The sequence below is a fragment of the Carassius carassius genome, chromosome 37 (genome assembly GCF_963082965.1).
Source record: "Carassius carassius chromosome 37, fCarCar2.1, whole genome shotgun sequence".
NCBI classification, from domain to species: domain Eukaryota; kingdom Metazoa; phylum Chordata; class Actinopteri; order Cypriniformes; family Cyprinidae; genus Carassius; species Carassius carassius.
In genome coordinates this window covers 1,542,852-1,569,414 of record NC_081791.1, presented here as the reverse complement: position 1 = coordinate 1,569,414, position 26,563 = coordinate 1,542,852, and the positions used below count along the sequence as shown (strand labels likewise).

General features: G+C 39.1%; 1 protein-coding gene across 2 annotated transcripts in view; it reads right to left on the bottom strand.

The window, feature by feature from the left end:
* Nucleotides 1–1,210: 1,210 nt before the first annotated feature.
* Nucleotides 1,211–26,563, bottom strand: part of l1camb (L1 cell adhesion molecule, paralog b) — a 64,135-nt gene continuing 38,782 nt past the window's right edge. For both annotated transcript variants that reach the window (XM_059527134.1, XM_059527135.1), the window contains 2 exons: nucleotides 17,228–17,297; nucleotides 1,211–1,903 (listed from right to left, as the gene is read on the bottom strand). In XM_059527134.1, coding sequence (XP_059383117.1) covers nucleotides 1,648–1,903; nucleotides 17,228–17,297 — 326 coding nt within the window. In that variant the 3' untranslated portion in view covers nucleotides 1,211–1,647. The remainder of the gene's footprint in view (nucleotides 1,904–17,227; nucleotides 17,298–26,563) is intronic.

Sequence of the window (26,563 nt, the reverse complement as noted above, 5' to 3'; positions counted from 1 at the left end):
AAAACATACTAAATAAAAGTTGGAAAAGATGACTTACATTCAGATTATGAAGCATCAGTTTGTTCTGTAATTTGTTTCTATTCGCTGCCATCGGCTCGTTATATTGTTCAAGGCTATTTCCTTCAGACAGGAATATCCCAACTACACAAATTCAATGAATGCCCACACAAAAAAAAAAAACAAACAAACAAAAAAAACAATTGATGACATGAGACAAATGTGTGATATTATAATGTATGACTGTTATTGTTAGTAATAATTCACTGTACATAATTAGCAATGTTTGAGTGTTAATATTTGCAAGCTTACGGACGGATGACACAGACACTGGAGCAAAGCAGTTTTTCAGGGTTTGGCCTCAGCGTTACAGCAGAACAACAGGCACAGCCTCACACTACATCAACTAGCCTAGCACTACATCTCATGCTGTTATTTGCTGCTGGGAATTCAGATTTTGTTGCTGTTTTTTTTTCTTTTTCTTTTAAAAATATATGTTAGTGTCAAGATCACAAAATTTGGCTTTAGTGCAGCGGCTGTATGTACTTCAAAAAAATTTAACGTAATAAATTGCATCAAAAACACCATTATTTTAAAAACTTACTTGGGCAACGATACAAACGATACACGGTTAAAAGCCCTGAACATTGATTATTAAGACAGAGAGACACATATGGGAGATTATTAATGTTCATACATACTGTTTTATAAAACACAAATTCATTAAGATAACTGTATTACAAGCAAAAAATTTAATAATAATAATAAAAAAATAAAAAATATACATTATAACTCAAATATATTTGCCTTTATGAAAAAAAAGTATGTATATACATGTATTTAATTTAAAAAAAAGAACATAAGTAAAAGAATAATACAAAAACAATACTTCAAATAAATGTAACGTTTTGTAATCGTGAATGGGAAAATAATGCCTTCAAACCATAATGAATAGTAAAAGATTTTTGCTTTTCAGCCTTTAAGACCTGACTTCTATTGACCGCAGTGATTTCAGCTGATGTATTCGACATAAGGCATTGTTCAGAGAGGCAGCAAAATCACTTTGTTTTGGTTTAGTCTGAACAGTTAAAAAAAAACAATTCTGGAACTGCATCTTAGACTGAAATACTGACTACATCATGTAAAGAATCAGCCTCAGTTCTACTGACTGTTAAAATTGTTGCAGGCAGTCACTCCTTCAGATCCCATCTTCAAAACAAATAGGATTAGTGTGCCACATGAACAAGGCCCAAGTCTGCCCTACACTCTCAAACAGTTGTATTCGTGTCTTTTTCCTGTTGTGTATGTTGTTTATCACATCTTCTTCTGCATAATTTCAGTGAAAGAACTGGCAAAACTTCCAGTGAGGGAGAATTTACAATCCAAACATCACTTGAAGCAGCGAAGTGAGCATTGTAAACAGTTTTCAGTGCTTGGATGGAATGTTGGAAGCAACTGTCCTGCAGGTTATTCGTGTCTGTCGGATGCATGTGTTTCATTATTAAGTGAGCGTGAAGCCGGCGGTTTTTGCTAATGTTGTTTCTTGTGTCATATAGTAACGACTGTCTGTCCTGAAATTAATATCCTGTCTAATACCATCAGGACCCCTCATTCAAATGGTCAAGAATGTGTGTGTGTAGAGGTGGAGCGTTAGTTTGGCCCCAGGAATCCTGTCACAGACGTGGGAAAGCTGATGCTGGGTGGAGGCATGTTGGGATTGATGGGAGATGTGGCGCCCGAGCTCCCGTGACCATTTGGTTCTCTGCGTCCGCTGTACTGGCCGATGAAGGAGCCGTCCTCATTAAACTGGATGTCAACACTGTCTCCGTAGTCGGCTAGACTGTCATTGCTGCTGCGCTTGCTCTCGCAGACAGACTGCTGACTGGTGGAGCACTTCTCGTTATCACTGAAGGAGATACAGAACAGATGCTTGGATTAAAGCTGACCAGGAAATAAGAGTACAGTCACGACCCAGTTAGTGAGAGAAAGCTGTTCTTACCTCTCCAGAGATCTGTGTGTGTGAGCGTGAGTATAAATGAAAGCAGAGACATACAATCAGCGTTAGATGTTAGCAGGGTCAAAATTCACCCAACCACCCCCACACCCCCACCCCACATTATATTGTTATTTTCATAAGTTCTTTTCGGGGTTATCAGGAGAAAATGACTCATAACGCGTATACACGTTAATCGACTCTAGAGGGTTACCGTATTTTCCGGACTATAAGTCGCACTTTTTTTCATAGTTTGGCTGGTCCTGCGACTTATAGTCAGATGCGACTTATTTATCAAAATTAATTTGACATGAACCGAGAGAAATGAACCAATAGAAAACATTACCGTCTACAGCCGCGAGAGGGCGCTCTATGCTGCTCACTGTGCTCAGTGCACCTATATCCTACACTGAACACATAGAGCGCCCTCACGCGGCTGTAGACGGTAATGTTTTCTCTTGGTTCTAAATAAATGCGACTTATAGTCCAGTGCAAATTATATATGTTTTTTTCCTCATCATGACGTATTTTTGGACTGATGCGACTTGTTCTCAGGTACGACTTATAGCCCGAAAAATACGGTAAATGAATTGGGATTGCTAGACAAAATTTGTCACTTTTTTTGATGTTAGCTAAAAAATTGCCTGTGTGCATTCCGACTTGTCAGTAGGTTGTCACACACACACAAACATATTTACATTTGGAAAGTAGAGCCAAATCCTAACCTGGGGCAGGTGAAATATAAATACACATATGGACTGACCAAGGGACATTACTACATATACCATTGCAGTAGTTTTTACCTAACCAGGGGTGGAACAACTAATAATGCAGGGATGAACATAATAAAACTGTCCAGGAAAAGGCACAGGTTTACAAAAAAAGGGAAAAGAACTTCCCAAAAATAATCTCATTTATGGGCACCCAGCCTAGTACAAGGTCTGACCGAATGGTATGCAACAAATTACTTAGCCTGGCATCAGGCTCCTCTGCCTGAGCGGAGGGGAAATTTCTAGAACAGCAGAAAAGCACTCTGTAGCACCTTGTAGAGAGCAATGGTGCCACAATCAAGACTCACCTACCCATCAATTACCTGTTCATACCCAACACTCTGGAGGTAACTGGCTCAGCATAGAAACTGTTAAATCTCACAAAAAGGTGTTAGGTGTCATCTAGCCCATAGCTCTACAAGAGTTTGCCAGATTAGTATTTTGCACCAATGCCCAGGCGGAAGTGACACTCCAAGTAAAATGAGCCTATATACCCCAGGGGCATGGCTCGCCCCTACCTATGGTAAGCAAAGGTGATGGCTAGTCCATGCATTTATGACCTCTAGACTGGACTATTGTAATGCACTTTTAGGTGGTTGTCCTGCTTCTTCAATAAACAAGCTACAGGTAGTCCAAAATGCAGCAGCTAGAGTCCTTACCAGGTCAAAAAAATATGATCATATTGCACCAATTTTACAGTCTCGGCACTGGCTACCTATTAAGTTCCGTATCAGTTAAAAATTATCATTACTTACCTATAAGGCCCTAAATGGTTTAGTTCCTGCATACCTAACTAGCCTTATACCATGTTACAATCCATCACGCTCCCTAAGGTCACAAAACGCTGGACATTTGGTAGTTCCTAGGATAGCAAAGTCCACTAAAGGAGGTAGAGCTTTCTCACATTTGGCTCCCAAACTCTGGAATAGCCTTCCTGATAATGTTAGGGGTTCAGACACACTCTCTCTGTTTAAATCTAGATTAAAAACGCATCTCTTTCGCCAAGTATTCGAATAATGTATCTCTTAAATTGTGAGTGTAGTTGCATCCGATCAAATTAGCATTTTTATTCTTTAGCTTGGGTTAAACTAATTAATTTTACTTTGTTGGATCAGCAGCTATGCTAATGATGTCTCTATTTGTTTTTATGTTTTGCCAACTAGGATTTACACAAGCTCCAGTCTGGATCCAGAACACCTCAGATGATGCTAAACCTGAATCAACAAACAGCACTAACAAATATTGCTACAAGTGTGACTGCATCATATAATAATTATTAATTATTAATAATATTACTAATGTTTATCATCTGGCTGACTACGTCTTGTATTAATTTTTTTTAAAATCCTGTCATACGTGCACAAACTGACAGTCACCACTTATAAGCTATTACTAAATATTGTAAAAAACATAATTTTCGGTAAAGTTGCTTTGTAACGATTTGTATTGTAAAAAGCGCTATACAAATAAACTTGAATTGAATTGAATCCACTAGCTAGTGAGCCAATCCAGGCCCGGCGTTAAGGGGGGGCTTGGGGGGGTGATCTCAAGCCCCCCCCCCCCCTAAGCCTGGCACAATAGAACACAAAAATGTAATTAAATAAGTATAATGTGATATAAAATGTGATGTGTAATTTCAATAAAAAGTTTAACACAACACGTTACTCGTTTTAAATTGAATCAAGTTTTAATCATACCATAACCACAAAAAAATATCAGGCAAAAATCTGACATGACCATCAGACTGGTGGTCGGCGGAGATTTGTCTCCTAGCAACAGTAATGGTTAGTAATGGTTAGATAGATTACCGTACGGCAGTATAAAAATGGGTATACGAAAATATATGATAAATCGGTCCCATAGTTTGCCAGATGCGACCGTGCAATTGCAAGCATCCAACAGCAACTCAGTAGACATGCTAGTCGACAAGACACCAACACCTATTGGTCCTCTGCCCTCATGCTCCAGCTCATGCATGCCTGGACCGCCAAGAGTGCCTTTCGACCTTGGTGAGGATAAACCAAATCAGGTTAAATTAAGACATTTTCCTCTTCGCCTTTGCTACAACCAGCATCGATCATTTGTTGCGTCATGGTATACATCACGGGAGTGGTTGGAATACTCCGTAGAAGCAGATGCTGCATTTTGTTTTCCATGCAGGAAATACCTAATATCTCCATTAGACAACGCTTTCACTGTAAGGGGCTTCAGTGATTGGAAACACGCTGTAGAGGCGGGAAAAGGCCTTAACCAACATGCAGCGTCAAAAGAGCACATTACAAGCATGGCACTCTGGAAAGACAGAGAAAAAAAAAGAACGTGGACTTGAAATTTCCACTATGGTTAACAGTAACCAATTAGCTAGGAATCGCAACTACTTCTCCTCTGTAGTGGACATGATTAAGTTTCTTGTAGTGAATCATTTGCCGCTAAGGGGAAACACAGATACTTTTGATAGTCTAACAGAGGATGGAAGCGGACTTTTCATTATTCGAATATACCCTCCGAAAATATCCAGAGTTAAGGAGTGTTATGAAGACAATACCACGCAATGCAACGTACAGTTCTCACGAAATTCAAAATGACGTCATTGCAAACATGAGCAGTCTGGTCACTGAAGAAATAGTTCGAGAAGTTGCAGACTCGTGGTACACAATCAAAGTAGATGGCACACGTGACCCAACTGGAATGGAAAATATTTCATAATCGTTCGCTTTGTTAAGAACAATTATCAAGTCACAGAGCGACTTCTTTCCATGACAAAAACTGAAAAAGGGGATGCCCAGACCCTTAATAACACAATAATTACAGAGCTTGAAAAGAATGGGCTAAGTACTTCTAAAATATTGAGCCAGGTGTATGACGGGGCCTCTCTCATGTCCGGAAAAAATGGAGGAGTACAGAAAATTTTGCAGGACAAATTAGGAAGAGTGATTCCGTACGTGCATTGCTTCAATCATCAGCTCCATCTTGTGGTAGTTCATGCAATATCCACAGAGCCCGCGGTTGAAGACTTCTTTAATGTATGTGACTTGCTTTATAAATTCATAAAGAAGCCAACCGTTGCTGTCTTGTATGGAGGGCAGCAGCTTAAGAGATTACTTGAACAGCGATGGACAGGGCATCTTCAAACTGTCAAAACAATTTTGAATTCTTTTCAAGACATTACTTTGTTGTTAGCCGAGATCAGTGGAAACCGCAGATACGAGATGGAGGTGCACATGGAAGCAGCTGGCCTGATTAGGGAAGTATCAGAGACGAGCTTCAAATTCATTGCCCACATGGTGTATAAGATTTTACTGCTGCTTGATGCTCCAAACAAACTGATGCAGTCAGAGGACATGGACCTTCTAAGTGCAGTCAAATTAGTTACATGTGCTTCAGAATGCCTTACGAAATTGCATAGTGAATCTGAGTTCTTAGAGCTGTGGGAAAAGGCCAACGACACTGAAATGCCAAGACCCCCCAAACGAAAGCGGACCATCAACAAAAGCCTTCAAGAATATCTGCTGGAGGAAAGCATTGGCCAGGCTCAAGGTGATTTGGGAAATCAAGAAGAGCTCAGACGATTATTCTACAGTACTTTGGATGCAGTGCTTGCAGAAATCTCGGAGCGTTTCGGAGAAAGAAATAGCAAGTTAATTGAAGCTCTTTCAGCTTTTGATCCAAAATGTGACAGCACTTTCTTGGATGCTCAACTCGTACAAGATATGATGAACTTAGTTAATTCAAAAGTGATTCATTCAGAATTTGTTGTGGCCCGACAGATCGATTTCTAGTGGCGGAAAATTAACACTTAAACAAATACTCCAGGAGCATCATACCATTCTTGAAGCCATCGAAGGAGCATGCTACATCAGCGAAAGGCTCATTTAGTGGAATTGGCATTTGAAAGAGACTTGACAAGAAAATTTCGGAAAGAATGGAAAGATACTCTACTGAGAAGGTTCAACGAGAGTAAGCACCGCAGACTCCAGCTGTTCTAGCAGGTTGGTGTTATTTTATTTAGCTACTATAGAATGCATAATTAGTTTATAACGTCATCATATTTTAATTGTGACTTAAAAAAATGTTTGCGTAAAGTTTGAACCAGTTCTGATGTGCATCGGGCCAGTGAAAAATCATAATACATTTTCTTCTTTGCGAATAGTGACGATGATTAGTAATATTAGTTACTTTGTTTTATAGGAAAAATTAAATTACATCAACACCAAACGCCCACTGACACTCACGCTATGTGCCCCCCCCCCCCCGGGAAGAAGGGATAGCCCCCCTGTTAAAATCTTCTGGCGCCGGAACTGAGCCAATCTCTATTTGGAGAAAGCCTTTCCTTGTTGTTGACCTCCAAAGTAGACCAAGAACTGAGGGTGTCTGATGAACCTCAAGATGTCTTCCACGATCCATAAAGTGCAAATGGGACACAGCATTGCAAGGGCTGGGTCTGTCTCCACTAAGGGGAAAATGCTTGGAAGTTCACCACCGGTTCCTGAAAGGGAGTGGTGGGAACTTTATACACATATCCAGACCAGGGTTTCAAGATCATGTGAGAATCAGCTGCCCCAAATTCAAAGCACATTTTGTCAAACAAAAATGCCTGCCGTCATGATGGAAGTCCTGACATCCTCCTTAATGAAACTCCTTTCAATTTTAACTCTAAGGAATTAGTAGCTTTCGGAGACCTAAATTGGAATTGGTTACAACCAATATCTGATGACTTTAGAGCTAATTGTGATTCACTAAATCTCTTCCATATTGTTGACAGTCCCACACGGCCAAACTTTAAAAACCCGGAAAAATCACCTCTAGATGTAATTAGATGTAATTTTAACTAACGAACTAACATTCATAAGTACTCCACTGCTTCCATATTTGCAAACATCAGTGACCACTGTGTCATAGCTACAGTTAGAAATACTAAAATATCAAAAATCAAACCATGTATTATAGTCAAGCGTAATATGAAGCACTTTTCAGAACAAGACTTTCTCCATGATTTATCTAATTTTGACTGGGAAAAAATTTATAACAGTGCAGATGTTGATAGTGCCTGGAATCTCTTTCATGAAGGATTTGTAAATATAATTAATAAGTATGCTCTTTTAAAGAAATACAGAGTTAAAGGCCGAAACAATGCTTGGTTTTCTCTGGATTTAGCAAATATCCTCCATGACCACAATGTGGCATGGGCAATAGCCAGAAAATCTAATAAGAACTCTGACTGGCTGGTTTTCAGGCAGCTGCGCAATGCATGTACTCTCAAAATTAGAAAAGCCAAAGCTGATCATTTTCTTTCTCAAACCACTCATAACCTGAATAACCCATCAAAATTTTGGAAAACTATCAAATCTTTATCAGAAAACAGTAAAGGTCAGGAGCTTCCTTCAAGCGTTGTGATAGACTCTAAAACAATTACTGACAAAACCAAAATTCTTGATTGTTTCAATGAACATTTCATAGCCTCAGGATTTTTATTTGAGTCACTAAATACTCAACATAAGTGTTCCCCTTTAACCTTTAACCCGAACCTTCTACTCAGTGTTTTAGTTTTAGTCCTATTACAGTTTCAGACGTAGATAAAGCCCTCAAATATGGACACAACAAAATCTGCAGGCCCTGACAAATTGGATCCTTACTTTTTAAAGTTAGCAGCTAATTTTATTTCCATGCCTTTAACTAATATTTTTAATCGGTGCTTGAACACAAATGGCATTCCGTCCATCTGGAAATTAGCTTTTGTGGTTCCCCCGTTAAAAGGTGGTGACCCTGCTATATTAAATAACTATAGACCGATCTCTAAATTGTCTGTCCTGGCCAAGGTTTTAGAGTCTCTTGTCAGTGATCAATTAAAGACTTTTTTAGACAGTAAAAATGTTCTGACTTTCAATCCGGTTTTAGAAAAAGGCATAGTACAACATCTGCAGCTCTTAAGGTTTTAAATGCTGAAAAAACAAAAGTAATGCTTTTTTCAAATTCAAAATCCAAATTAAATCTGCCTTCAATCATCACTTCTCAGGGTAAGAAGATTGAATGTGTTTCTAAATAAAGATATCTCTGTATTTTAATAGATGAATCTCTTTCTTTTACTTCTCATATTCAGCAGCTGGCAAAAAGATCAGAATCAAATCCTGTCAAATCCTGTCTCTCATTCGAATCTAAAAAGAGTTTAGTTGCTGGTACTTTTATGTCTATTATTGACTATGGTGATGTTTTATATATGCACGCTTCGTCTCAAAGTTTACATGCACTGGACACTATATACCATGGAGCTTTGAGGTTCATCACTGGTCTTAAAGTCCTCACTCACCACTGTGAACTGTATGAACGTGTTGGATGGTCTTCTCTGAGACTTCAACACTGGTATGTTTTTATATATAAGGCTATTTTAGGTCTTCTTCCATCCTACCTTCTGACCTACATCAGTGTAAAAAATATTGGGACTTACAATCTTCGGTCCCAGGATCTTGTTCTTCTGTCTGTACCAAATGTTAGAACTGAGCTGGGGAAAAAGGCGTTTAACTTTGCTGCTCCCTTTGCATGGAACAAGTTACAGAAAAATTTGAAACTTAATAAGTTTGTCTCATTGGTTACTTTTAAGAGGATATTAACTGACTTGGAAGCAGCCACATCTGGCTGTAGTTGTTCTGCATGATATGCTAAGGATTTGTGGTTGTTGTATCTGCTATTTTAGTTGTCTTATGTTATTGTGTATTCTGTGTTGTATGTATGGTTGTACTGCTGCCTATCTTGGCCAGGACACTCTTGAAAAAGAGATTTTTAGTTTCAACGAGTACTTTCCTGGTTAAATAAAGGACAAAAAAAAAAGTGAGCATGATCAGAAGAGCTTTCTTAAGGAACAAGATATCGACCTCAACTGACTCAAGCGGCTCTAAAGGAGCCCTCTCAGAAAACTGACAGACCAGCCAACCAGTGCATCATGATCTGCCACAATGACGGCAACATACACTTTCAAGGTGGAAGGGGACAGCCTCCTCTAAAACCTTTCCTGCAAAAAAGAAAGCACCACACTGATTGGACCTCTCTGGGGGGCGTCTTGGTGAAAATAACACCACTCAACAAACATACTCCACTTTAGCGCATAATCCTGCCTAGAAGATGGGGCTGTAAAAATAGTGCACCACTATGGCGTGCGGCCCGGTCCAAAAATAAGGCTACTGACTTGTCGCGGGAATACACCGTACAATTGCCAGTAGCCACTGAGTTTACCACTGATAGGCCGGCGGTGCATCAGTATACACACTCACCTCACGCAGCGAACGACTCACTTTCCTCAGCGAACGACTCACTCACACAGTGAACGACTCACTTTCCTCAGCGAATGACTCACTTTCCTTCAAGTAGCGAATGACTCACTTTCCTCAGCGAACGACTCACTCACACAGCGAACGACTCACCTTCCTCAGCGAATGACTCACTTTCCTCACGCAGCGAACGACTCACTTTCCTCAGCGAACGACTCACTCACACAGCGAACGACTCACTTTCCTCAGCGAACAACTCACTTTCCTCAGCGAACGACTCACTTTCCTCAGCGAACGACTCACTTTCCTCAGCGAACAACTCACTTTCCTCAGCGAACGTTTCACTTTCCTCAGCGAACAACTCACTTTCCTCAGCGAACAACTCACTTTCCTCAGCGAACGACTCACTTTCCTCAGCGAACGACTCACTTCCTCAGCGAACGACTCACTTTCCTCAAGCAGCGAACGACTCACTTTCCTCATGCAGTGAACGACTCACTTTCCTCAGCGAACAACTCACTTTCCTCAGCGAACGACTCACTTTCCTCAGCGAACAACTCACTTTCCTCAGCGAACGTTTCACTTTCCTCAGCGAACAACTCACTTTCCTCAGCGAACAACTCACTTTCCTCAGCGAACGACTCACTTTCCTCAGCGAACGACTCACTTCCTCAGCGAACGACTCACTTTCCTCAAGCAGCGAACGACTCACTTTCCTCATGCAGTGAACGACTCACTTTCCTCAGCGAATGACTCATGCAGCAAATGACTCACTTTCCTCAGCGAACTCACTTTCCTCAGTGAACGACTCACGCAGCAAACGACTCACTTTCCTCATGCAGCTAACGACTCACTTTCCTCAGCGAATGACTCACGCAGCGAACGACTCACTTTCCTCACGCAGCCGGCGACTCATTGGCGCTGCCGGAGACTCACTTTCCGCAGCCGGCGACTCACTTCCTCACGCAGCAGACCACTGACTCTCTCTTCATGTAGGGACCAAATATTATAAGTAAAGTGACTTCTATATTACATCCAAAAGAATATTTAGATATGATATTTAAATATTCAAAAATGTGTACATTTCAATAAAATGAAATAATTCCCTATTGCAAATTTATGAATGCATTGTTAACTTTTTTTTTCTGCAGTCACTAGGCTATATGTACTGAGACATTTGTAAAAAATCTATATTTTGTAAAAAAAAAAAAAATCTTTTTTTTACATTTTTATTCACTTAGCTGACGCTTTTATCCAAAGCGACTTACAATTGCCACATATGTCAGAGGTCGCACACCTCTGGAGCAACTAGGGGTTAAGTGTCTTGCTTAGGGACACATTGGTGTCTCACAGTGGATTCGAACCCGGGTCTCTCACACCAAAGACATGCGTCTTATCCACTGCGCTAGCACCACCCCTTAAAAAAAAATAAACCTGAGTTATAATCTAAACATCTGTATTTTCATACAATTTCATAAATAAGTAGGCTAATAAATATATAATGTTTAAAAAAATATGATATAAACTATTATAATATATAGTGAGAGCTAAGCTAAGCAATAAAAAAAAATGGTCCTGTTGGGGAGTTGGTCCTGTAGCTAATGTTTCATAATGATTACAAATTACAAAATCATAATTTTTAAAAACGTTTTATTGAAAATTTTGCCTTATTAAATGAAACTGATTAATTTTGGTAAATATTTTGCTAAATGTGTTTTTGTGCTGGTAGTAGGCTAGTGCTGGCACCTTGTCTGGTTTAGGCCTTTCATGGATAAATAATGATGACAATAAAACCGCCAGTAGGTGACAGCAAATCCATGGTTTAAGTATTTATTGAATCATTCAAATCAAACTTTTCGTTCAAAACGGCTGATTCCATTAGAAAGGAAACAAGTGAGTCCATCTGAATGGACTGTTGAATCACTGGCTCACTTGATTCGTTGAAAATATGATGAATTCAAGGAACGAAACACCGTTTTACTATGCACTGTTGTAGCTATAAAATTAATAGCACATTTGAGCTCGCGCACATGTGCTGATACTCAAGCATTGCTTAATGTGCAATGAATATAAAACGTAAAACATTTTTTTTTCATTTCTTAAATTATAAGGACATTCTAACTTTATTTATTAATTCTAACAGACTTCATTGCGCAGTGAATGCTTTTGGAATCTCAGGACAGGTTTTTTTTGCTTTTTATTTATTTTTTTGCACAGTCGGTGACTCCAAATGTCAGCTCTATCGTCTCTCAATCCGTCACAAACAGCGTATGAGGGACAATGGAAGCAATCAAAAACAACAAAAGAACAATGATATACAAGTGCTATAAGAAATCTCAGTTAGCTTAAACGCAGTACACATAACAAAGGCTTTTAAATAATATAATAAAGGAAAAAAAAAACAGATTGAATAGAAAAAGAATAAAGCAAGCTAGTGTTAGAGGTCTTTTTTGCCTTTGTTAATTGTATAATAAATTGAAATTAAATCGATAGAATACAAAAAGATTAGAAAGCTAGTTTTTTTAAAAGAACAGAATCAGAATAGTGAGTGTTAAAGTTAGAGGGTCAAATAAAGATGGAAGAGATGCGTTTTAAGCCGATTCTTGAAGATGGATAAGGATTGAGTACAGACAATCAAGTAAAGATTTACCCAAACGAAGGGCTGAGACTACAGAATATCCTCAATGCAGAAAGCACTCTCTCTCACACACACACAGTATCATCACTCTAGAAACACAATATAACATGGAAATTGCTTTTTTTTCCCTTAACACAGTTAAATGTTAGTGATGTGGTGGAAAACAAATAGTTTATATCATATTTTTTAAACATTATATATTTATTAAACTACTTATTTATGATATATATATATATATATATATATATATAATAATCTAATATATAATATATATTATATATATATATATATATATATATATATATATATATATATATATATATATATATTATACAGGTATAATATACCTTCTCTATATTATAGCTTTTCAAAAAATTAGCATATTGTGATAAAGTTCATTATTTTCCATAATGTAATGATAAAAATTAAACTTTCATATATTTTAGATTCATTGCACACCAACTGAAATATTTCAGGTCTTTTATTGTTTTAATACTGATGATTTTGGCATACAGCTCATGAAAACCCAAAATTCCTATCTCAAAAAATTAGCATATTTCATCCGACCAATAAAAGAAAAGTGTTTTTAATACAAAAAAAGTCAACCTTCAAATAATTATGTTCAGTTATGCACTCAATACTTGGTCGGGAATCCTTTTGCAGAAATGACTGCTTCAATGCGGCGTGGCATGGAGGCAATCAGCCTGTAGCACTGCTGAGGTGTTATGGAGGCCCAGGATGCTTCGATAAAGGCCTTAAGCTCATCCAGAGTGTTGGGTCTTGCGTCTCTCAACTTTCTCTTCACAATATCCCACAGATTCTCTATGGGGTTCAGGTCAGGAGAGTTGGCAGGCCAATTGAGCACAGTAATACCATGGTCAGTAAACCATTTACCAGTGGTTTTGGCACTGTGAGCAGGTGCCAAGTCGTGCTGAAAAACGAAATCTTCATCTCCATAAAGCTTTTCAGCAGATGGAAGCATGAACTGCTCCAAAATCTCCTGATAACTAGCTGCATTGACCCTGCCCTTGATAAAACACAGTGGACTAACACCAGCAGCTGACATGGCACCCCAGACCATCACTGACTGTGGGTACTTGACACTGGACTTCAGGCATTTTGGCATTTCCTTCTCCCCAGTCTTCCTCCAGACTCTGGCACCTTGATTTCCGAATGACATGCAAAATTTGTCCAAAAGTCCAGTGCTGCTTCTCTGTAGCCCAGGTCAGGTGCTTCTGCCTCTGTTTCTGGTTCAAAAGTGGCTTGACCTGGGGAATGCGGCACCTGTAGCCCATTTCCTGCACACGCCTGTGCACGGTGGCTCTGGATGTTTCTACTCCAGACTCAGTCCACTGCTTCCGCAGGTCCCCCAAGGTCTGGAATCGGTCCTTCTCCACAATCTTCCTCAGGGTCCGGTCACCTCTTCTCGTTGTGCAGCGTTTTTTGCCACACTTTTTCCTTCCCACAGACTTCCCACTGAGGTGCCTTGATACAGCACTCTGGGAACAGCCTGTTCGTTCAGAAATTTCTTTCTGTGTCTTACCCTCTTGCTTGAGGGTGTCAATGATGGCCTTCTGGTCAGCAGTCTTACCCATGATTGCGGAGTAATGAACCAGGCTAGGAGTTTTTAAAAGCCTCAGGAATCTTTTGCAGGTGTTTAGAGTTAATTAGTTGATTCAGATGATTAGGTTAATAGCTTGTTTAGAGAACCTTTTCATGATATGCTAATTTTTTGAGATAGGAATTTTGGGTTTTCATGAGCTGTATGCCAAAATCATCAGTATTAAAACAATAAAAGACCTGAAATATTTCAGTTGGTGTGCAATGAATCTAAAATATATGAAAGTTTAATTTTTATCATTACATTATGGAAAATAATGAACTTCATCACAATATGCTAATTTTTTTAGAAGGACCTGTATTATATAATATAATCTAAACATCCGTATTTTCATATATTATATAAGTAGTATATATATATATACGGATATATGGATGTTTAGATTATAATTCAGGTTTATTTTTATTTATTTTTTTTACAAAATATAGATTTTAAAAGGTCTCAATATAGCATAGTTACTGCAGAAAAAAAAGTTAACCATGCATTCATAAATTTGCAATAGGCAATTATTTATCAATTTATTGAAATATTTTAATGAAAGTAAAAAGAAAAAAAATACACTGTACACTTTTCTTAATATTTAAATATCATATCTAAATATTCTTTTGGATGTAATATAGAAGTCACTTTAATTATAATATTCGGTCCCTACATGAAGAGAGAGTCTGTGGTCTGCTTCATGAGGAAAGTGAGTCGTTTGCTGCGTGAGTCGTTCGCTGAGGAAAGTGAGTCATTCGCTGCGTGAAGGGGCGCTCACACTGAACTTTTCGTTACATTGACTTCCATTCATACACATGCGAATGCGTCAGACCGGAAACGCAGGCTCATGCGAAAACTTTCGCATTTCGCTGCGTTCGAAAGTTCAAGTTTGGTGAACTCTGACCTGCGAATTCGCATCACGTGAAGTCGTGTGACCAGTAGATGATCAATACGTCACTGCGTGACCTCTCTGTACAGAAATTAAAAAATGAAGGAAGTGCTAATTTTAGTCGTAGCGCAGCATCCTATTTTATAAAATAATTTCGCAGGTTCAAAGGCTAGTGTGACCGCCCCTTGAGGAAAGTGATTCGTTCACTGAGGAAAGTGAGTCGTTCGCTGAGGAAAGTGAGTCGCCAGCTGAGGAAAGTGAGTCGTTAATTCGCTGCGTGAGGTGAGTGTGTATACTGATGCACAGCCGGCCTATCAGTGGCAAACTCAGTGGCTCCTGACAATTGCATAGTAAATCCCGCAACAAGTCAGTAGCCTTATTTTTGGACCTGACCGCACGCCATACCCCACCTCTAAGAAAGGAGGACCTTCCTCAGGGGGCTACTCCTTATCCTCCATGATCTTGCACAGTATCTCTGTAAGGAAGCTTATAATGTGCACTTGCACAGACTCCAGGGCCAGCTACATCTGTGCAGAGTGTTTTATTCTTATTTGTTTGTTTTTTTTAAATAAATAAATGAAAAAAATGTGATTCCCAGTGCACACAAACTTCCCAGAATACTGAGTGCCCTTCGTTTATTTGTGGAAAAATACTTTGCCATTTCAAGTATAAACATGTTTTTTTTACACTTTTTTTTATACATTTTCAAATAATTTCAAATTTCTTAAATATGAAATAAAAGAAATACAATTATATCAGCTTTATATCGGCGTCCCTGCTTTCCAAGATATTGCATCGGCTGTCAAAAAAACAACAATATCGGTCGACCACTAGTTCTAAATATAATCTTATGGTGAATATAAATTCACTACATACAGTATGAAGAAAATGCATGTGTGTTACACTACTGCATGACTAATAACTAAAATGTAACTAATCATACATCTTTACTTTATATTTAAAGCAGCACATTATGCTATGCATTAAAAAGTGTTGTGCCACTTGGCAGAGAGTGTACATGGCTCTCTCTCTCTCTCTCTCTCTCTCTCTCTCACTCACACACACACACACACACACACACACACATACATAGAGAGAAAGAGTGTATATACATAAGCAAATGTACCATGTCAATCAACCTGTCAATTAAAATTCCAAATAATAAAAAATCCATCAAGACATTTGTTTTATTTTCATACAGTGGTGTAATATTTCATAGAAAAGCGTAATCTATACTACTGTCTGATATTCATTTTTAATTTATTAACTTAAACTCTAATATAAACTCTCAAGCTAAAATAGGCCCCACTCAGGTCATGCCATACAGGAACAGAGAGGGTCAAGGTTTTGGACACACACACGCACACACAAAAACATATATATTTACATTTGGAAAGTAGAGCCAAATCCTAACCTGGGGGAGGTGAAATATAAATACAAATATGAACTGACCAAGGGACTTTAGAGGAACATAGAAGGTCAAGGTTTTGGAGAGTGACTACAGACATGTTTTTAAAGCATTTAACGCATCAGCACCATCCCATACTGTGTAGTTCATTTTACATTTCATTATAATTGATTGGTAACGAAAATTATGCAGGATAACAAGTCACTGCAAGCAGTAGCCAATAGAATGTAATTATATGCCACTAAAATGCAAGAGATTGGGGCAAAAATGGCAGTATGAGATTTTGTCTCATATTTATATCAAGTAATATAATTAAGCAAAATCACATGGGTGGTGTTTTTGTCCCGATTTTCACTAGTACAAATGCGATCCTGATGTCATACAACAGTTCAGTAAATAAGAATATAATATTGTAAGATTTTAGACACATGAATGTCTAATTTATGTAATAATACATGATATAAAAATCTATTGTATCTATTATAATATATATATATATATATAATAAAATCTCTCCAGAAATTCAACAGTTACTCTCCAGGCCACTGACAGGTACTGTGATATTAAAGTCTTCATGTTAGACGGGACTGTTACATAATAATCATCACCACAAAAGGAAAATGTCAGAGCTACTTCTGTAAATACACAATAATGTGACATAAACTGCACTTACTTGTACTCTCCAAACTCTCCATCTTTCATTGTACGGGCCCCATTGACCTGATCCTCCTCTTTATCTTTCACTGAAATACAAAAAAAATTTAATAAATTAAAATACTTTCTAACAAATTGCCAAAAAGACTATTCTTATTAAAAATTCCGTACATAGGGTGCCTCTGGTAAGAGGTTGAATGGGGAGGAAGAGAAAGTGCTTGATACAGATATATATACAGTATTTGTGTATATGTAATAACATTTTTGTTTTTTGCCCCCATTTTTCATAAGCTGATATCTAAGAAAACCAGTCAGTATTTGATGTGACCACCATTTGCCTCACGCAGTGCAACACATCTCCTTCACATAGAGTTGATCAGGTTGTTTATTGTGGCCTGTGTCATGTGGTCCACTCCTCTTCATTGGCTGTGTGAAGTTGCTGGATATTGGCAGGAAATAGAACACACTGTGGTATACACAGATCCAGAGCATCCCAAACATGCTTAATGAGTGACATGTCCGGTGGGAATGCTGGCCTTGCATTAACGTCTCAGGTTACGAATGTAACCATGGTTCCCTGAGTAGGGAATTAGACACTGCATCCTCTAGGGGGCGCTATGGGGAACACCTCGTCGTTACCCATGTCTGAAGCATACATTGAAAAACACCAACCTGTTGGCCGGCTACAGCCTCTGACGTCACTACCGGTGCGACTATAAACAGGCACTGGGAGAACATGTCACTCACTTCTTCGTCTGAAGCTTGCGTCTGAAGCATGGCAGGGAGCTAGAGGACACAGTGTCTCGTTCCCTACTCAGGGAGCCATGGTTACATTCATAACCTGAGACGTTCCCTTTCAGGGGAACTTCAAACTGCCTCCTCTAGGGGGCACTATGGGGAACAGTTTACCCATGCCGCCATGCTGAGGGGAGTGCAGGCCAGAATCATGGCGAGCACTAAGTACCAACTCTACCATTTCTACTGGAGTTGCCCCTGGGGCGTTTAGACGGCTGTCTGTGACAGTACCCCTTACGGCCAAAGGCCTAAGCTACATACCCAACTTAATTGTTAGGGCCTCGGCCCCGGGTAGAGCTGAAGACTTGAAATCAGGAAAGATTCCTTTAAAGGTATATGGCTAAGAACCTAGCATTTTATACCAAGTTTTGCCTGTCACACAAGGGCTACCACTAGCTTATGCATAAGCTTGCTGAAAGAGCTGTCTCAACAGTTCTCTAGTAGCAACACCCTGTTTAGATAGGTATCCGAGGATACATAGGTGGAGTGGCGGCCAAGATGAACAGGGCTTTTACCAACTCAAGAAAGGGCACGAAGCAACCGTGCAAAGTCCTCACCATATAGGATTTTAGAAAGAACGCAGTATACTAGTGTGCAAACTTACCACAGTGTGGATTTCAGAAAGTTTGCAAAGACTTCACGTGCACACTTACCATAGCATGGATTTTCAAATACTGTTCTAAGGAGGGGCTCTCGTGGCACTCTGATAGAGCAGCTCATAGATGGAATGGTGCATCTCAAAACAGTATGTTTGAGAGTCATCAACTCGATCTATGGAAACAATACTGGAGCGCTCTGGGGAAAAAACAGAGAACTCAGTCTCATATGAAAGGAGAACTCCGAGCTCAGAGTAGCGTGCTCATAGGCAACCCTTCTTGGAAAAAAGGGGAGTGCTGCTAAACTACCACGAGAATCACCCAAATAGCCCCTCATGTTGAGGGAAGCGATGCTTGAGGTGTATAAATAAATATACACTAGCTGAATAGAGCCCAAGGAACCAAGGTCTAATCATCTCAAGAAAGGGAACGAAGCGGAGCGTGTAACCCTTACCATACAGGATTTCAGAAAGTGCGCAGAGACTTGCGTGCACACTTACCACTTACGTGGATTTTAGAAAGTGTGCAAAGTGTTCACGTGCACACTGACCACCATGTGGTTTTGAGAAAGTACACAAAGCTTAGCGTGTGTACCTAAAGGTTCCTAAGCATCGCAGAGGCACTAAATCGCACGGGAGAGGCAAGCTCATTTTACAAACCTTGGGCGAGGGGAGCATCACCTGAGGCAGCATATACAAGAAGGCTTCTGTAACTGCCACCTCCACTTCCCGCTAGATGCGACAGCACCAGTTAGTGGCCAGGAGACCCCTCAGGGTGACCTGGCCGGACATCCATGAAATTCCCTGCTGTGCTGTGCCAGGCCTGATGATCAAGAAGGCTCCCGCAGAAACCTGTGATCTCAGCCACCTAATACCGGAACATGAAGCTGGATGGCTGGTGCTGGCGAGTGTTTAGTAAACACTGTAATTAAGCACTGCAAAGGAAACTCAACAGAGTTTATTAGTAGACACATAATCACCAGCAATTTAATACACATAAGTATATACAGAGAAGGTTACATACTCACCCACCCTCCTGCGGTGGAACCCCGCTCAAGGGGTGCCACCTTTTAGGACCATCGGTAGGGTGGTTGCTATGAACATAGAACCAGCCAAAAACATTATAGGTCCAGCATAGGAGACTGTTTTGCGAGAGATTTCCATCTAACCTCGATCAGGTGCAGAGCTGGTGGTTACATGGGAATTAGGAAGGGGAGGATAAAAGCAGAAGTTAAAAATTCCTAAAGGGAACTAGTAGATTCCTCGGTATCACTCTGATTCGGACGAGAACGCTGCCTTGTCTGGATCACATCCCTTAGGTTCTGCTTACGTCCTCGTGACCCACGATTCCTCTTTCCCCTGCCCGCAGGTTGGGGAGGAGCTCGAGTCAGGACACTAGCCTTCTGTGCCCGTCTTTGATCCTCAGATCGAGACAGGCCAGGACCCCTATGTTGTTCGGGCTCGGACCTGGACCTACGTGGAATGAAGGATCTGAAAGCAGCAGAGCGCGCCTTCATCTCCCTGAACTTCTCGATCACTGTCTCAAACGGAAACCTGAGTATCGAGAGGAAAGCCTTTTCTTTCTTCCCAGTGTCTGCCAGGTTCATCCACAGACGTCTCTCCACTGCCACCATGGCGGCCTGCTTGGTAGCATGGAGAGAGGTGGCGCGGCTACCTGATCAGGAGAAAGGCCCTTGCCTCCATCGAGGTCTCTTAGTAGATCAGCCTGATATGCTTGAAGCACCACCATCGTGTACTGTATAACAAAGCCACAGCCTGACCTGCTGCGTATGCCTTGCCATTTAAGCCAGATTAATTTCTGAAGGGACTTAGATGGCAAGGAGGGAGCTTAAGAGAGGATGTCACCCCCACAAAAAGAAATTATATTTTGTCAGAAAGATAACGCTCATCGAGGGTTGTTTTTTTTTTTTTTGTGGCCTTACAGCGTTACCTTGTTAGTGCATTTTCATGGCAAGTCCAAATTTTCCGTGGCGTGATCCATAACCTCTAACAGCTCTACATACGCAGGACAGGAGAATTGAGAAGGCTCAGCCTCAGCTTCTTTACCATCCTCAAATATCTCCTGCTTTTCCTGGGTAAAAACCTAGCAGAGCACTAACCGCGGTATCAGATAGTGTTAAAGATATAACATCATCCTCCCGAGGCTCTCTCTTCGCCATTACAAACGCGAAAGGGAAAATCCCTCTTTAAAACATTCAAACAGATCCACCTGTATTTTCACGAGTTCATTCTCCTCAGTGCCTCAGCAGCGGCGGGTCCTGAACCGCGGGAAGCAGATGGCTGCCTTTTTTTTCAGAAGAGAGACGAACGAGAGCGGAGCTTTTTTTTTTTTTTTCTGAAAAAACGCTCACAATGCACATAGATTGCCTCCTCAAAGACATCGCATGTGTCAAATGATGCAAAGATCGCTTGTGTCATTGGGTGTCAAATAATGCCGACACGGATGCACACATTGTCTAAACGCTTGCTAGTAGTCGCCATGATATACAGAGAAAAATCACTCTTACCAGTTCTTACAGATGCACGTTTCAAATAGAACAGTCAGTGAAGACGAAGAAAAGAGTGACATGTTCTCCCAGTGCCTGTTTATAGTCACACCGGTAGTGACTTCAGAGACTGTAGCCGGCCAACAAGTTGGTGTTTTTTCAATGTATGCTTCAGACATGGGTCACGACAAGGTGTTGCCCATGGCGCCCCCTAGAGGGTGCAGGTCTGAGTTCCCTTGAAAGGGAGCTGGGATGTTTTCAGCTTGCGGGAATTGTGTACAGATCCTTGCATCATGGGGCTGTGCATTATCATGCTGCAACATGAGGGAGAAATCGACTGGTGCAGATACAGGATGGCTGCCTCTGTGACGTGCTCTGCAGTTGTTTTTGTGTTTTTGTTAGTTTGTCCTGTCTTTAGTTATATTCCTGCAATCAGTTTCACCAGGGTTGAATTGCTGGACATTCGGCACCACACATCTTATGATTTATTACCGGTTTTCGACTATTCTGATGTTTTGCTGGACAAACTTGCACATATACTATTTAAACTGAACTGAGCTGGATGCTCAGTTGAATGCTCTTTTAAGGAAACGGATTTTTTTATGTGCTGAGACGCACAGGGGAGACTGCAACATAAACAGGGGTTAGTGCAGCCTGATGTGTGCAACCCACTCGACATGGGAAACCACCACCCCTGATGCGCCATACCACCAACACGAAAAGCTCTCAAAGAGTGCACTGAACTCGTACAGTCTTTTTCTCTCAGCAGAGTAATCAGGAGAAAACAATGTGATCGCTCGGAGCCAAAGCGAGAAGCTGATATGCGTTGCACCTGCTACCTTTTTATGCTCATTCTCTGATCAGTGGCAGCTGGACAGTGTTAGGAAGGTTACTTTGGAAATGTAACAAGTTACAGATTACAAGTTACCTTATTTAAAATGTAATAGTAGTGTAACTTTTTCAATTACTTTATTAAATTAATGTAACTGTTTACTTTTGATTACTTTTTGATTACTTTTCTAAATTTCTAATGAATGTTTATTTTCAACTGTAATCATTTTTAAACATTTACACCATGCAGGGTTAACCTTACAGTAGTGCTCAACACTGTCAGACTTAGACAATCCTTCATCACTTGAATTAAGATGATAAAATTTGAACACATCCACCACAAAATCAGACTTTAGTACTGCCTTTTACATTGAGACTGACCTGAAGTTCAATGCAGATTTAAAATCATAAGAAATTGTTTACTGATACTGTTTTTGAAACCAATTGTTTGCATAACTACAGGATACACTGCATCTAACAATGGCTTGGGGAAAAAAATCGTTAATTAAAAAATTTAATAAATAAAACCATATACATCAAATCAGATATGATCTAATAAGTATGTGTCCTATTCTGTGTAATAAACTCCTGAAGCATTGGTGTCTTTTTGAAACAAACAACAACTTTTTGCTGTCCCATTGTATGTGATGATAGTTTTCTCAAAATAATTAAAATGCTCATGAAGTGACTCGGAGCAGTTCTAGAGATTATGTTTATGTGTTCATGTACATTTAAACACTGCTAGTTTCATTAGGCCTATGTGTAGTAATCAAACCGCATGTCTGTGCCATTAATTTCCATTAGGGGACAAGGAAAAAATTTCAGACCGGGAAATCTCACACTCACACAAACAAATTCGGAAACATCGACAGCACTATTTTTTGTATGGACCTGACATTAAAAAAAGGTTTAAATTTTTAGGTTTGGGACATGCAAAATAATTAAAAGTTCTCTCCTGGACTACACCTTCACTTCCATTATTCAAGTCTCTTTATTTTGCCCTGAAATCCATCACTCTCATGACTTCAAGATTTATCAAAACTATACTTTATAAAATGGCTTCATGTAGAAATTAGTATATCACTACAATATCTTTATAGAAAAATCTTAATACTGAACATGAGTCACCTTATAAAAAAAATAACCACGCTTTTATTATATAAAAGTACAGTAACCATGTTGTACTTCCATTATTCAAGTCTCTTTATTTTGCCCTGAAATCCATCACTCTCATGACTTTCATTCTCAAGATTTATCAAAACTATACTTTATAAAATGGCTACATTTAAAAATGAGTATATCACTACAATATCTTTATAGAAAAATCTTAACCACGCTTTTATTATATAAAAGTACAGTAACCATGTTGTTGTTGTTGTTTTTTTTGGAAAATGGATTACTATTTGTATTCATTTTTAAGTAAAATAATTTGTAAATTAATGTTTAATTTGTGGTTACCATGGTTTAACAATAGTAACCATTGTCTTTGGATTCATAGTAAAATATTAAAACGTTAATTTTCGTATGGGTTGTGTTGTCTGCCATCGCACTGTTTACTCTGATCTAATCTGTTTGGCGGAGAATGCGGGAGTCCAAGCATTGCCAGTCACGACTAACTGATTCATGATTTATTAGAAATGTAATTATCAAATGGCCGATTCGGAAATAATCGCTTCAATACATTCGGCAGGCAATTATACAATAATGATATTAAAATAGCAGGCCAAATCACATGCCAGGCCACCGGGAATTATCCCAGTTCTCGATGTCCAGTCCGTGCCTGATTTCCACAGACACGCAGAATGTGCAGGATTCATATATTGTCTTTTTGCAGCATAATATTCACAGACACTAGTCCATATCGCATTTTGATTCAAGTGTACTGATCTACTTTTGATTTATTCATCCAAAATGTGGCATTTTCCAATCGCGTTAGTCTATATAAATTCTGTTTTTTAATGACTGGATTCTACGAACCAGACTGTGTTTCTGCATCGCAGAAAATTATAGAGCGATATGTCTCAGAATAGTCAGTGCAATTTGTTAAAGAAATCAATTAAATCTGTATGTGGATGTGTGTAAATATTCAAAAGTAATCCCCTTTGTAATCGTTAACATTTTCATAAGTAACAGTAATTGAATTGCTAATTTTTTCTTAGTAACTGTAACTGATTACAGTTACATTTATTTTGTAGTTAAATTATGTAACGCCATTACAAGTAACTAATTACTCCCCAACACTGCAGCTGGATGCAATCATTGCATGCCAATGTCCATTGGCTCACATAGTTTACACTCAGAGTAGTCTCTCTAAGCGTGATCCCAATTTCGTCAGTCACGATGTGACTTGTAGTGACAGACTGAAAGGGAAGTCAAGTTCTGCGTATTATGTGATACTAGTTAAACAGGTCAAACTTTTTTCCAAACAACAAGCCTTATATCACTTGGGAGGTTAATGAGTGTAAACACACACACACACACAAACACACTTGGCATTTAATCAGAAGGACCCTGAACTTATGAAATAAATGGTCCCAAAATAGCTTAATCACAAAATAAGAGAAACTCATAAGCACCTAAATGATGTTAAAAAGACTTATGAGCTACTAATCATTTATTTCCTTAACTCCATATCATGTATGTAACCCACACATTGGATTATCTAAGTCTAATTACTTATTGTGTATGTCTTTTTCATAATTATTAAATAGTTTATGGGTTTATATTCATGTTTAGTATGTGTGTGTGTTTGAATCTTCTTGCTTGAAACGTTTCTGCCAATAAATTATTTGCCAAATTGATCGTATTTTTGTTATAGGAATCATGTGCAAAATTATACTCACATGTTGATTTAAGAATGGGGAGGAGAAATATACAACACCCTGAGTAAAGACAATATCTAATTAGTTAAGACACCATTTGGGAGGTGTCCCACAGCATGGTTTAAATAGTTAGGATACCATCAAATGTTGCTTTTTAGTTCTTAGTCATGCCTGCTTTTCACTTTTAGTCATCACTTTCAGCAATGCTTTTTGTCATCACTTTTTGTGTTCTTTGAGCGCAGTTCCAGCATGCTTTGGTCTGCATGCCCGATGCTGCTTAGCAATGATGAGAAGAAACATCACCTAGTCTCGTCAAACTTTACTTCTATTCTTTAACTTTAGTTTATTTTATTTTTCGTTGAGAGTTTCGTGTTCTGAGTTCAGTTTTTCCAAATGCCATGTCTCTGAGTCTGACCTCGACCGCCTGCCTAAAACTACAACCAGCCCACAACTCAGCATCGTCAGACGATGCCCAACCACGGGCTTCTTAAGACGTCACTTCAACAAATACTAAACTTCCAGCCAATCAGCAACCTCGGGAAACCCCCTTTTCGAAGACAACAAAGGGAACCACTTTACACAGGCAACGCTAGTAACTTACCTCCAGATTCTAGGCTGAACTGGTGCATTTAATATAAAGTTTAACCTCACTGAGGAACTCAATACGAGGGTTAATTTAGTGATTGATGGTTGTTCATGTCTATGCAATTTCCCGTATTGCTATAAACTTCGGGATTTCACATTCTCATTCTCTTAAACTCATTCTTTCATTCTCTTCATTCTCTTAAACTCTTTCATTTACCTCAACTTTAGTTAACATTAGTTTATATGTCTTAGATTTATCCAATAAAGACTTATTTATATTGAAAAGATAAGTATAAGATAATTAAGTGTTTTGTGCTAACAAGTTAATTTCTTAGACTGCCGATCTTGTAACTGTGCTAATTAGTAGTGTTTTCACTATATTTTGGATTTTAATATTCATAGCAAAGTTGATTTTATATGGCTCATTCAGTAAATTGCTAGTCAACTTAGTGATCAAACATAAGACCGATTCGGTCCAAATTCCCTATAAAATCTTTGAGCTAAATTGACCTGTTTGTTTCCCTAACACACACACACACACACACACACACACACACACACACACACACACACACATACATGTGTGTGTATATATATATATATATATATATATATATATATATATATATAATACCAGTTCCTAAAATAAGTCCAGAGGTGTGTGACTATTGCCCTAAATCAAGTCAAGTCACCTTTATTTATATAGAGCTTTTTACAATGCAGACTGTGTCAAAGCACTTCATAGTATTAAATAGGAAAATCGTGAGTCCCTTGATCTGCAGTGTGATTTTGTGTTTGGATTGGATCATGGTGTGGAAGATTAAAGAAGAGGTTAAGGACCATCATGATCCCTATCAAAATAAAAAGTGAACTAATGATGCTATCCTGACTATAATGCATCGTGTTGTAAAACATCTAGAGGATCCTAAGGCTCAGGCCAGGTATTTCTTCATTGATCTGAGCTCTGCTTTCAATACCACGTAGCCCGACCTAATGCTCTCCAAATTTAACAGCTTGGCTGTCAGTCCATACAATATCAAACAGTTCCAGTCATTTCTTACCGGTAGGAAAAAGTTCAAGTGAAGCAGACTCTTGCCAAGTACAGGTAAGTAGGTAGGTTAATTTCGTAACCTATTTTTAATTTAGTCTTAGTCTTAGTCTTAGTCTTGTGCCAAATGTCCTTGTTAGTTTTAGTCATATTTAATCATTCACAAATCTTT